At 35.5% G+C, this 13553-nt stretch overlaps 2 protein-coding genes across 4 annotated transcripts in view; one reads left to right on the top strand and one right to left on the bottom strand.

Moving 5' to 3' along the window:
- Rph (Rabphilin) overlaps positions 1-13553 on the top strand; it is a 242387-nt gene that overhangs the window by 135246 nt on the left and 93588 nt on the right. The window lies entirely within an intron of this gene.
- Rilpl (Rab interacting lysosomal protein like) overlaps positions 1-13553 on the bottom strand; it is a 68456-nt gene that overhangs the window by 12332 nt on the left and 42571 nt on the right. For 2 of the 3 annotated variants that reach the window (XM_076128062.1, XM_076128063.1), the window contains exons 4-6: positions 7127-7201; positions 1168-1266; positions 474-664 (exon numbers count right to left, since the gene is read on the bottom strand). In XM_076128062.1, the coding sequence (XP_075984177.1) occupies positions 474-664; positions 1168-1266; positions 7127-7201 (365 nt within the window). Of the gene's footprint in view, positions 1-473; positions 665-1167; positions 1267-7126; positions 7202-13553 lie in introns of those variants that run through there. The other variant, XR_012959950.1, reaches the window with a different exon arrangement.

The raw sequence follows: 13553 nt of genomic DNA, 5'->3' as shown, positions 1-13553 counted from the left end.
TACAATGAGTTGCGAAGCCGAAGTACATTGTCGAGTTACAAACAACGGACACAAAGTACAACCAGACCTGAAATTATTATTTGTAGATCGTACAAATAATTGTTCCGTGTGTGAATCGAAACCACGACCTCCCGACGCATTGATAGCGGCGTGGTGACCTAAATCACTGCGCCACAGAGGCAGTCGAACGATTCCCTTTCATCCATAGAAAGATCTTAAGAGCCAATACACCTTACATGTTACAAGTACACATAAATTACTAACCGAAATTTCAGCTATAATCGTCGGAAAAATGTAACTGTAAAAATTATATCGCAGTTTATTTCTCCTTCCAATATTAATAGACGAGTGGCGGTCGTTTAAAAGTCTAGATTTTAAAAAATACGGTCGCTTAAATATAATAAGGATTAACTCCTAAAACCGATCGAAAATCAAATCAGCCGGCAAAATGTCAATAAAAATCTCATTCTGACCTGTCATGTTGGTTGTCAACTTGCAGCGCGCTGAGCTGCTCCTCAGCCCGGCTGAGCTTGAGCTTGAGCTCGTTGCGCTCGTGCAGTATGGCGCGCAGCTCCCTCACGCTGAACGTGGGCCGCGATGACTGGTCGTCGTCCTCGCCGCCGTCCCCGCCGTCTGGAGTCGCCGCGCCGCATGATGGGCATTTCTGGAAGATTACGAACTGTGTGAGGATTGCAGATGGAGTAAAATTATTGTAGGTTCTGTAATTTCTTCTCTTGTTTTCCCCCTATCAGTTGTAGCCAATACCTACAATACTACATCCTTCAGTCGGAAAAAAAGGAATCATAGTTTCAATAAGAAACTTTACGAAGTAGGTAGAAGAAGGTAGTATCAGACCTTAAGTTATTCTTCTCATAACCGCTGCGTGTTGTTCGTGATATTCGTCTCATAAGCGTGTGATATCCGAACACGTTGCAGACACAGGAAAAATACTTTAAAGAAATTCCAAACAATTAAAAGTTGGAAAACCAAGACTACAGCCTTAGAAAGAAACTTTACCACCATCTCATACTTGCGTATTACAAAAGAGCAATTTATAAGGCGCTGATGCACAATATTGATAGGCGTGGGCACACCAGCATGTAAGAAGAGATCCAAAGGCGTAGAGAGATGAAGACTAACTAAAGATGTTAATTGATAAGACAGTACCTTGTTCTGTGCGCTGTCTTGCTGTAGCGCGGTGATGTCCCTCTGTTGTGACTGTACTATGGCCGTCAGCTCCGAGCGCTCCTCGCACACCAGTCGCATCTGGAATACACAAAGAATAACTTAAGCATACACAAGAAAGAATAGCTTTACGACTTAAGATTAAGACTTGATGATTATTTAAACCAAAAGAATGAATGACCCAAAAATCTGTTGTACTGTTTCCACTGCTAGGCAGAGGCATTCCTAAGACCCTATCTTTACTATTATAAATACTAATACTAACATCTAGTAAATTTTTTTGCAGCTTTGTACCACATTGATAGATTCGACAATCTTTAAAACTCTTATTACTTCACATCCACGTCCGAAGACCTATTGCCTTTGCGGTAAACTAATAAAGGAGAATACAAGAGATATATCATCGTTAACTAATAGCCATTTGCAATCTGCAACACGGTAACGCCCTAGATTTATCTAGGTCTATACCTAGAAATACAGACAGCAAAATGGCGTGAGAACAAAGGAACTCATATTGAATACGCCCTTTACTATTACTACAAAAATCCTAGTTATAACAGCGAATCTGTATCGTTTATTACCAGTCTATGAAAGAATGCAACTCAGACAGTCAATTTCTAAAGGGGTAATGCAAATATTACATGTCAAAACTGACCACTCCCTACGACCATTGTTAGGTATTGAAATCTCCGACGACAAAGCAAGCCAAAACGCAATAAATCACACTAATGGCGAAAACCTTATCACATTAAGAAAAGCTATACAAATCTATCAAAATTACTTCATATAAAACTTAATCTCAAACACTTTATATAAAAAAAATCATCGCACAAACGCAATTTGTATACAAAAAAACGCATTTTTATATAAAAGCATACTCACACATGATCAGAGATGTTCGAAATACCCTCAAAATGTATAATTTCACACTAAAATCTTAGTTTAAAGGTATTTTATCAAGCCAGCTCCGATTCCCTCTTCCCGTCGAATGAAAATGGCTACCGAAGGCTGTATCGATCCGTTTCAGGGGTGGCTGAAGGTTTGTACGTCATATACGTTTCGTTACACGGGATAAAAACGTTTTGTAGTAGAAAAACAATTTTGTTGGATGTGAATTATATTTGATTTATGAACTTAATTATTTTTTGGCCGTTAATAGTATTTTATTGTAACTATGTGGTGTTATTTAATGATTTGATATACCAAAATTATGAATACGAGTATAGATTTATTAGTCATATTTTTTTTTCAGAATATAAGCTCAGACATGACACGAGTACTGTCTTTATAAGAATGCTCCTTCTCTTTTAAATTATATTCTCCTAACAACTGTTGTGGAATAGCAACCTGGATATAGCCTGATACCAAATCCAGATCTCGTAATCAACAAGCAGGTGTATATATTATTATTAATATGTACTTTTTTTCATGAATTCATGAAGTCGCTGCATTGTTTTTTGTTAGTCCTGACGTCGTTTTCATTTCTCAAACAATACTAGTTAACGAATATAGAGGTTGAAAGTCTATTAAAAATGTTTTCAAACAAAAATGTATTGTTTCATAAATAAAAAAAAATATTTCAAGGCCAGTACTATGCATAACATTGTAGTAATTTACGTAATCATTTTAATTATGTAGTTACTATAATAGTATATTTAAAATATTTTTTAGTTATATTCAGCCTATGTCTACTTGTCTTATTAATTCGAAAAGTAGTAGTAGTAGTATCAATTTAAGGCTGTCCATAAAGTCAAAAGTCAAAAAAGTATTTCTTTGTTTTTATTTCAAGTCACATCGCTGGGAAAACTAGTTGTTACATAAATAATAAATATGTTTTCTATAAAGCGTTTAGTACATAAAAACGGCACACTAACACTGATTAACATGACACGCGGGATAAGGACAGCATGTATAATTTATTTAGATAGGAAGAGAGACAAACGATAAAAGTAGTACAAGATCGCTTATTTTTAAACCTTTAACATCTTATAACCGAACTCTAGTATGAAATATTGCTATATAAAAGTACATAATATAAAAAAAAATTGGATCTTGAAATCTGAAATAATGAAGTTATTTACGATACCATGATTCAAATGAGTGATACCTTCGAGAAACCTTTAAATCTGTTAAAAATAAATTAAATAATAAGATCTATCACGTAATTGTATAAAAAATCAAATTACTCGCGACTTAACCATGCAAGAAACATCCCTATTTCTTGTTAATAAAGATTAATTTTCACCCGAACTTGTTATAAGCATGCTTATCCCCTTCGTCACATGACAAAACGTAAAGTTAGGTACATACCTCAGGCTTGGGGTCAGGTAAAAAGCTTTCAAACATATACCCCGACAATAGCCGTTCTGTACCTTTTGGCAGATGCTGGAACATACAGACACACATACTAAACATAAGGGTTGTAATTTTGATGCGTAACGCAGTTCCAAATAGTTTGAGACCTATTGTAATTGATACAATTTAAAAATGAATATTATTTTAAACTTGGAGTAAAATCTGGATGGTAAGCAGGAGATAGCCGATGATCCCGGCCGCTGGACGGTTTTGGGTAAAATCTTCGGCCAAAAATGGGATTAGGAAAAAATATATTCAAAAGCAAAAATTGATTTGATGACCATTTTACGCTTTGTCATGCGGAAGTAGTGCCTATTCATTTGAAAGTTGTCACCCCGTTAGTGTTTAGAGTAATTAAATTTTTTCAAGGAATACATTCCTTCCCTACACTACCGCATCTCCTACTGTATAGTTTTGTGTATATTACTATGTAAAATATGTTTAAGTAATAAAAAAAAAACAAGAAGAAAAACATAAAAATCACATTTAACACTGTTACTTACAGTCTAGTCAAAAATATTGAAGAGATATTATAAAACTTCGCACTCACTTAGAAGCTTGACTATAAACAAATAACTCTCCTATCGAAAAAAAGTACGACGTTTTCAGTTCGACACTAACTCACACACACTTAGTATGAACATCTGGGGGCACGGAAGTGCCCCCGCAAGTCGAGCAAAAAAAAAGCGGCACGGCCGTAACATCCTTTTCTCGAAGCAATTCGGGCTATTTTTGACACCCCTATAATTTCGTTGTGGATAAAACAAGAAGCCTGGATTTTCAGCAACTAATCAGTCATTGTATAAACACGGTATATTTAAAATTTCAGTCAATTTGAACCAGTAGTTTAAGAATGACAACTTGTTAAAATTTTGAATTTTGTCACTCACTGATTCACTGACTCACTGACTCACCGATCATCAAAAGTCTAAGGTACTTCTAGCAGACTTAGAAGCTTAAAATTTAGAATACAAATAGGGTTTAGTGTCTTAATCATGGAAAAAATTTAATATTTTCTAATTTCGGTCCAGTTTTCTAAATACACCAACTGCAACGATAACTTTGTAATCCTATATAAATGTATAGCATTACAAGGTTACATTTGCAGTTAATGAATTTATTATTACTGTAGAAAATAAAATAAATAGGTGTAAATAGGTACCTACTATATGAGGCATAACGGGAGGGGGTATAGGGTGGGTAAGGGTGTTTAGCCCATGAAACTGAACAACATTCCCATAAGAAAATATGTTGAATTATGAAAAAAAAACGTCTTTTCATACAAATTGGACTTATGTTCGCTCTACAAAAAGAAGTGAGATGCCATCAAAAACATTCTGTAAAAACCTCAAGTCTCGCCGTAAAAAGTTGTGAGATCTATATAATACCAAGTCGATTAATCTATTTAGTCTCTACTTAAAAGACCTTCTGTCTTAAGTTATTACGTATGTTATTATCATGCCAATTTAAAAAAAAATACCTTTAAAATAAATAGATCGACTTGGTCATCGCAAGAAAACACAAATTCGCCATTAACATTTCAGGAGCATTAACTTCTCGTCGTGCTGTGTAGTGTGATACATACTAATAATCAAATCATGCGATGGCCAGGTCGGTCTATTTGTTTTAGAGGTATTTATTTTTAAATTGGCATGATAATAACATACGTAATAACTTAAGACAGAAGGTCTTTTAAGTAGAGACTAAATAGATTAATCGACTTGGTATTATATAGATCTCACAACTTTTTACGGCGAGACTTGAGGTTTTTACAGAATGTTTTTGATGGCATTAGAACTAATACGAACGTTGTGTGTACACAGACATTACCCTCATTCTACGCGCGTCTAAGTTTGGTAATAACTCGACCAATAGCTACTATGATATGTGAAATATAAGTATTGTAATATTGAAATATTGCACAAATGGCTTTACACTAAGATTCACTTAAGGTAAATTGCGTTAATTCCGGTATTCTATTATTCATTAAAAATGCAACGAGAGTTTAAAAGTTAAGATTGACTAACTATCATAAGTCTTACTTAGGTTTTGATAATGACCGAACTATGAAGTTTTCTCTAGAATTACGCTTAAGAGAGCTCTTTTAAGATTTTTCGGAGATTATTACTTTAAAGCTGGTTTTTCGATTTCCTGGGAAACTCATATGAGCTCCTAACGACGGAACACCGTTTAACAGCGAAGCAGAAAGGTACTTATGTGACTCTCTGGGTAGATACGGGTCTTCTGGATAGCAATGCAACCAGCCTAAGGTCTTAAATTGTGCTATGTTTTCGGCTCCATTCATTTTCAGGCACGAAACTGACTGAAGAATCATTAATCGGGCACTAGACAAGCCTGCATGAAGAATCGTTTTGTGCAAGCGTGCTTGAGAGTCTATGTAAATTTTATGCAAGCATGAACGAACGGTTGAATCGATACATTTTTTTATACGATACGGTGGTTCGGGTTGAACGTGTTGTTTTAAGGACTTTATAATATCGAACTTTTAAGAACGCGACGTTAGAATTTTTTACACGTTTTTAATACTTTATATATAAGTTTATCTTTATACATTTGGATGAAGAACAGAAAATGGTTTCCTAGCATTGTTTACGCTATATAAGAAGGTTCAAAGTTGAGCCAGTTAGTTCTACATTCAGCTGCATAAACAGCTGTTCAATAGTACCAACAAATAAATTATTATATTCCAAACGAAGCAGAGCTTGTACTAAGGTAACCAAACAACTGATTAACATAATTATATACTTCTAAATACATACTTATATAGATAATGTGACAACCAGACTCAGAACAAATACTCGTGCTCATCACACGAAGGTTTGTCCTGGGTGGGCCCAGAACGTTTAAATCAAGTAAATGTTTCTTTCACGTATCTTGGTCAGTACATTCCGTCAAACTGCTAGCTCCGCTGTTCAAGTAATTACTGTAACTACTAGTAGTAATGTAGCTCATTGTTTACGTTCACGCATCACTTCCGTTCGCTTCTTTGCAACGAAAACTAATGTTAATAGTGATATTGGCTGGTAAATTATACGTAGTGTATTGTGATGTTATTCCACGTGTAATTTTCTTTTTAACAAAGATAACTCCAGTACTAAGAATAATTGCTCTTGTGTCGCGGGGAAAACAAACAAACAACGGACACAAAGTACTACCAGACCCGAAATAAATATTTGTGGATCGCAAAAATATTTGTTCCTTATGGGTATCGAACCCACGGCCTCCCAACGCACTGTTAGTGGCGTAGCGACCTCCTTAACCACTGTGCAACGGAGTCCGTCAAGTACGTGCTACTACTAACAAATGGTTATTCAGATTTGTAACTAATGAATACAATTTTAACCTTAATTTAAGCATTCTTTTAAACGCTGATTATCACGTATAATCCATAGTACGATTATAAAAACGAAGATCTGTCTGTCGACTATTCAATCTTAAAATATTTTTTTGATGAACCAGTTCTTCCTTATTAGCGCATTGAAACAAATAAACTAACTCTAGCTTTATATAAATCCGTAAGTGCATATTTCAATGTGCTTTAAAAAGTAGTAAGAACTACACTCACCTGATTCTGTAGCGACTTGTGTTTCCGCCGAAGATCGCGGCTGACCTGTGCCAACTTCTCCACTTGGTTCGTCAACTGCGAAGTATCCAAAATTGCCATATTTAATTCACCACACAATATTTCAACGTCTCTTATTATAACACTATCGTTAAATCGTTTAACAATTTTGTTCCTATTGTTTACACTGATATGCTAATACGTCACTAAACAAAATTCACTTTTTGACACTAAAGGTCACTTGAAATGACATTTGACCTTGACCTTTTATATAAAAAAGGTGACAAATGCCTAATAGTGACACAATAATATACCAAAAAAATTGTCTCAACAACACTTTTAGCTCAAAAAAGTATCGAGAAACTTTAGAAGTATATAACTGCGTATTTTTCAAACAAAATTGATTTATTTTTCTACAAAACACGTGATGCCTATAGGTAATATATAGTATACAATATATGGTTAACATAGAGTTCTGATATCTGGTGACATGATAACATGGCGGTCTTTGATTCGATAAGATACTGTCAATAATTTGATGGAATATTCGCGGGGTACGGCCAATTTTAAGAGTGATAGAAATAAACATGTGATTTGTTCATATGATATTTATATAAATTTTTGGAAATAAAATAAGCAATCTGGAAATTCTCTCTAATTATGAAATGGGTAGGTTATGATCTGCGAGAGTAAAACGTATGATGGATACACAACTTGATACAGCCAGGGTCGCACTAAGTGGCGTATTGAAGGGGTACTCGGCCGTGGGTACTGCATAGGGAGTACTGAAACTTCAGAAAAATCATAGCCACATATTAACATCGTCTAAAACCTCATCATGATTTGTTTGACGAAAAGGCTTTTTGAAAGATTCTTCATTATTGTTTCGCTAGTTTCTATCCAAACAAACAGGGATCTTATCTCAATCTTTTATCTGAAATCTATTCAGCAAGCACAGATACCAGTATAATCTGCGCCGAAACGTCAAGCAATCAAAGGTAAAATGTATGCTAGGCTTGATTCCCCTATAAGAAACATGCAAAGCGACATTTTACCTGTTTTTCTAGCTAATAAAAAACACAGACAATTAAATATCAGTCTACTAAAACCGTCTCAAGAATTGACAATTACTATGATAAAGTAATACTTAATCAAGATAGGTGACTATTAAAGTCAAACTTATTAACTACGTCCTATAATAAATAACTTCTCAGACATTATCTCATAGCAATATAAGTGCAGTCGACCGTTACAAATAATAAAAGGTTCGTTTTAAAACTTAATTTCCGCAGTAGCATTCATAATGTTATATCTATCTATAGTTAAATCAATATTTGTTGCGTCATCAGAATTTATTATGACTAAATAATAGACTTTACCAGTGACAAATCATCTACGAATTATTGGAGGAAGTCTTTTCCTAAGTGACCCATGGATTTAGTTAAGCAACCCACAAAGCAAGGTTCAGTTGTTGTTTTGTATGAACAGCTGGAATAAAATCGTGTTTAGGGTAGCTCCAGATTCCTTTAGCACCAAATGTTCAGTATGTGTGTCACTATTTGCTTTCAATATCCCGGACTAGCTGCCTCTACAGTTAGGGGTATATAGTGTAACTATAGAACATAAGGTATATGATTACATTTCCGAGTCAACAAAAGCATATAATGAACTCACAAGAGAGAAATTATACAATGATAATTGCAAAAAAAAATCGAAAATGTTGGATACAAGATCGACATTTATAATACAAGCCCCAATAAATCGTGAAGTTTTCGATCATTTTTCACAAATAATCATTTCACAAACTAATTTGAAAAATAAATAAGCAGCAACAAAAACAAGTTAAAAATAGACCGGAATGATAAAGATCTGTTTTCGTTTCACTTCGTTATTCATAAACCTTCAACGTCGCCTTACAGCCTACGCCCACGCAACAGACGCGACGCGACGGTATTTCTTTCTTCTTCTTATCGTATGGTTAGTGGTCAACCTAGTGTCAAAGTTGTTCAAGCCGCCCGAAGGCCTTTGACATGACTTAACGACTGTTATCTATATCGACAACAACCGGGACCGACTTTTTACGTGCCCTCCGAAGCACGGAGACGCCCAGTTCAAATACCACTATGCGGTCACCCATCTATGGAATGACCGCGCCAACGGTTGCTTCACCCACAGATCGTTTACCGACCGGTGAGCGCAACTGGCTGTGGCCTTCTTTGAAACTTTATCTTACAAAGGTAGCTGATGAGAATTTTTATTGGTAGTTATCTATTTTGTTGATATAAAAGTAGGAAAAGTTACACGTGCGCACTCAATATTTTCAGGAACGATTTTGGACCTTAAATTGAAATGATATTTTGAACGGCTTCAATAACTGGAATCACTTGCATGCATCAGCCCGAGAGATCTTAATTAAAGATCAAAATGCTGATAAGACAGCAGACGTTCTAAGCTTGTAAATATAATATGCTAATAACCACAATTGTGTTTAAGGAAGATAGCTTATATAAAATAGTAAAAGTTGGTTTATAAGAAATGGCATTCGTTGGTAATATAGTCCTTATTTCATCTTCAGTTGACAACGAGGAATAAAAGTAAAAAAAGAGGAGTAAACCTGGAGAATAAAAATTCAATAAAGACCAAAATCACATGATGTAACAACCAAAAACAAAAAACATCTAACTGCACCAAACATAAAAGCAAACATTCAAAAAGTCAAACTTTCCGCAAAACGTGCCAAGCCAATCCTTACACCAGACATACATTCCCAAAATTTAAAATTAAAGAGACCGTTTGGCAAGCGCCTGCTCCCTACGAGAATGCATTAAGCGATATTTAAAAGGAAAGACGTGTTGGTAGGTATCATAAATAGAGGCTGAATAAAGCAGGCGTGTAATTTAATTGTCTTTTGTCAGACACCCTAATGGGCGGAGCAAGCCAAGTATAACGTTGTTGGTAGTGGGTGGAAATAGGCTCGATTCACGTGAAGAAAAGTTTTGGGAGAATAAAATTATCTTTTCAGGAAAAACCAAAATAACTCTTTTTTTTTTTTTTTTTTTTTTAATAACCCATATCTGTCCCACTGCAGGGCAAGGGTCTCCTCCCAAACGAGGGGGAGGGGTTAGGCCTTGAGTCCACCACGCTGGCCAAGTGCGGGTTGGGGACTTTGCATGCCCTCAATAAATGTATTTAACAAATTTTAGGCATGCAAGGTTTCCTCACGATGTTTTCCTTCACCGTTAGAGCAAGTGATAATTATTTCTAATACACACATAACTTCGAAAAGTCATTGGTGTGTTGCCTCGGATTCGAACCTGCGACCACTTGCGTGGGAGGTGCCAACTTAAACCACTCGGCTATCACTGCTTCATGCATCATTGCTGCTCGGCTATAAATAACTCTTATAATCTTAAAAAATTGACTAACGTATAACACAGACGGTCAGACAATATCAACAGATACTTACCAATAAGTTTAGAAATCCTATACTTAAAGCCAACTCGCAACTATACTTTTAAATCATTAAGCGATAGAGCACTTTTAAATACAGTGATAATCGTGATATAGGATCCTCCCCACAAAATTGTTGCTACTGAACCTTTTGAGGTTTTATCAACTCAAACGTTTATACACCACTAAGGGCGTGCCCAAAACGCTTTCGCTACACAATATTTTCTAAGCCATCACTCAACACAAAGTAGGTGCTTCCTAATTACTGTCATACTTTACTAAGGCAATATTTGTGTATACTATTACATAGGCAAGCAAGTTTACACAGCAGTGAAGGCTATTGCGTACAGGGGTGGTATAAAACTGTAGGGAACAAGGTTCTGCGTCATCCCCAGACAGTCGTTAGGTACAGACATTACGGAGCAACCTTGTATTGTTCTAGATCTGCAAGACATTGGAAGAAAAATGTTTGTGACATATTTCTTATTTTGTTCTGGACAAATAACGGTTTATTGTATTACGTATAGGTATTGAGTAACAAACTAAACTTGTGAATTTTCATACTCTTTACATAACGGTATTAGAATTTGTACAATTCTGGAAAGCTTTTTCACTCACTGGCTGATTTCTTCAAGGGAAAATTGCATGCTGCCTACAAAATTGTTTCTTAAACCATTCATAGTCTACCCTCCTCACAAACCCCACAATTTTTGTTTTGACTTACCAACGTTACTCAATAAACAAAATTGTTCCGACCAGAAATAACAAGCATTTGTTTCACAAACAACTATAAAAATCGCCTAAAAAGCTTCCCCTCATTTAACTGCCTACTTTCCTCGGACTAGAGGGGGGGTAATCTGACCGTAAACGTACATACGTCACGAGCAGACACGTCGGCCATTAAAGATAGTGATTGCTTAAGCCTAATACAATTTAAGCTCACGAACATTTGGGAAATAAACTAAATGGACTCAGCTTTATTTTCTGTAGGTATACTTTGCTGGCTAAGTTAATTCCGGCACAATGAAACATGTTTTAATTTGTGAACTTTATCGAGGATATTTTACATAGATATAACATGAGGCAGATTTATTATTACCAGTTGAATTTGTGTCCGTGAAAAACCTACAACACCAGATTTGATGACGACCCATGTGCCATTACTATCTTTTTTAATATGATGTACACACTGTCAAACTTGTACATAACGGCAGCTAAAAAATATTCGTATCCAATAGTGAAACAATATGTCAAGGAACGGTAGCAAACCTAGGCTAATGGCGTTCTGGGGTAATCGACACATCGAATATGACAAACTTTACTGAAAACTAAAGTTTGAACAAAATCAAACACAACCACATTAAAACTACCCTGTATTGGTATTCATATTTGCGGCAACTAGCGTGGACTCGAAAACAAAATAAAAGAAACGTGGGCAGACGCGTGGGTTTTTAAATACGCCTCTGCCCACTTGGGATACGAGAAAAACATACAAGTTCTTTTAAACCGACGGTTTTTACATTTTCCAGTACAATTTCACTCTCGGTTAGTTAAAGTATACAATGATACTCTCTCAACATAATCTCTTAAGCGCTTTGCATTCGTATTTACATTTTCCACGGAGGTTTCTGCGAGAGATTGAATATTCCGTTTTTCATTTGAATTTGTATAAATGTTTGCGATAAGGTCTGGTCGAGAGGTCTTGTTTCTTGCTCACACCCTTGGAGTAAGAAAGGGAGATGACGCACCATTTGGGTTTTGTATCAAATAGGTATTTTTGGCACCTCGCTGGCTGCAGAGATGGATAATACAATGAGTAACACGATATTGTTCCGATGTTTGTTTTGTAAGAATATCGGCGGCGAACAAAAACTCACGCCCTGTACCTTTGAGGGTAGGCAGACCAAAGAATGTCAATATAATGTCTATACTAATATTATAAAGCTGAAAAGTTTGTTTGTTTGTTTGAACGCGCTAATCAGGAACTACTGGTCCGATTTGAAAAATTATTTCAGTGTTAGATAGCCCAGTTATCGAGGAAGGCTTTAGGCTATATATCATCACGCTACGACTAATAGAAGCAGAGTGCCATTAATTTTTTTTACAAAAACGGGGAAAATTTTAACCATTCTCTCTTATGTGGCGCAAGCGAAGTTGCGTGGGTCAGCTAGTTTTAGCCATAAACAGCAATAGGCATAAGTTGTAAGGTTAATTTCTTTACATCGATTTATTAAGACCACAAAACTTACGTGTATACATACGTGTAAACATACTCTACGTTCCCAAATAAACAAAGGCAGGCAATCTCTATCAAATTCCTATGGGGCACAGAATCCGACGTCCAATTACGACATAAGAAAGAATTCATGAGCAAAGCCAAAAACGGAAAAGTTAGGTGAAAAACTAAAAGAAATTGCTTTTTGTATATAAAAAGGCCAAAGTAAGCCTTGTAGTGATTGCCAAGACTAATAAAGTTTTATAGGGTTGTTTCAGAAATGTTCGGGATGTAGAATAATCCTTAACTATGTCTTTACATTTAGAGATATGACGTTGTACAGATAGTGTTTGGTGTTTTGGGGTTACGATTACGGTTATAATATGACACTCGAGAGTATAATGAAGAGAAACACGACCAAAATGATGACAATTCGGTGCTATGTATTAGACATTGACTGAGCTAAACAATTTTTGACTTATTTGACCATAGCTTATCGTCGTCAATAAATTCAATCTCTTGGTAAGGTAATAGTAAAAATAATAATATAAGTTTATAAAATCTTCATCTACCTAAAGATTGAAAAAAAAACCAGGAACTATTGACCTAGTGACAACACCGCAAGATCCTGAAGAACATAAGTAATAACAGGTACTCCCACATTTATAGTAAAAGATAATCATTAGCTCAAAAGTTTATTCTTAAAATATTTCCGTATCAAAAGAAAACCGTAACCTTTTCAAGCTAAAAATAAAACATCGACAT

This window comes from Anticarsia gemmatalis, chromosome 20, assembly GCF_050436995.1.
Source record: "Anticarsia gemmatalis isolate Benzon Research Colony breed Stoneville strain chromosome 20, ilAntGemm2 primary, whole genome shotgun sequence".
Classification (NCBI taxonomy): domain Eukaryota; kingdom Metazoa; phylum Arthropoda; class Insecta; order Lepidoptera; family Erebidae; genus Anticarsia; species Anticarsia gemmatalis.
This window is presented reverse-complemented; position numbering and strand designations above follow the sequence as displayed.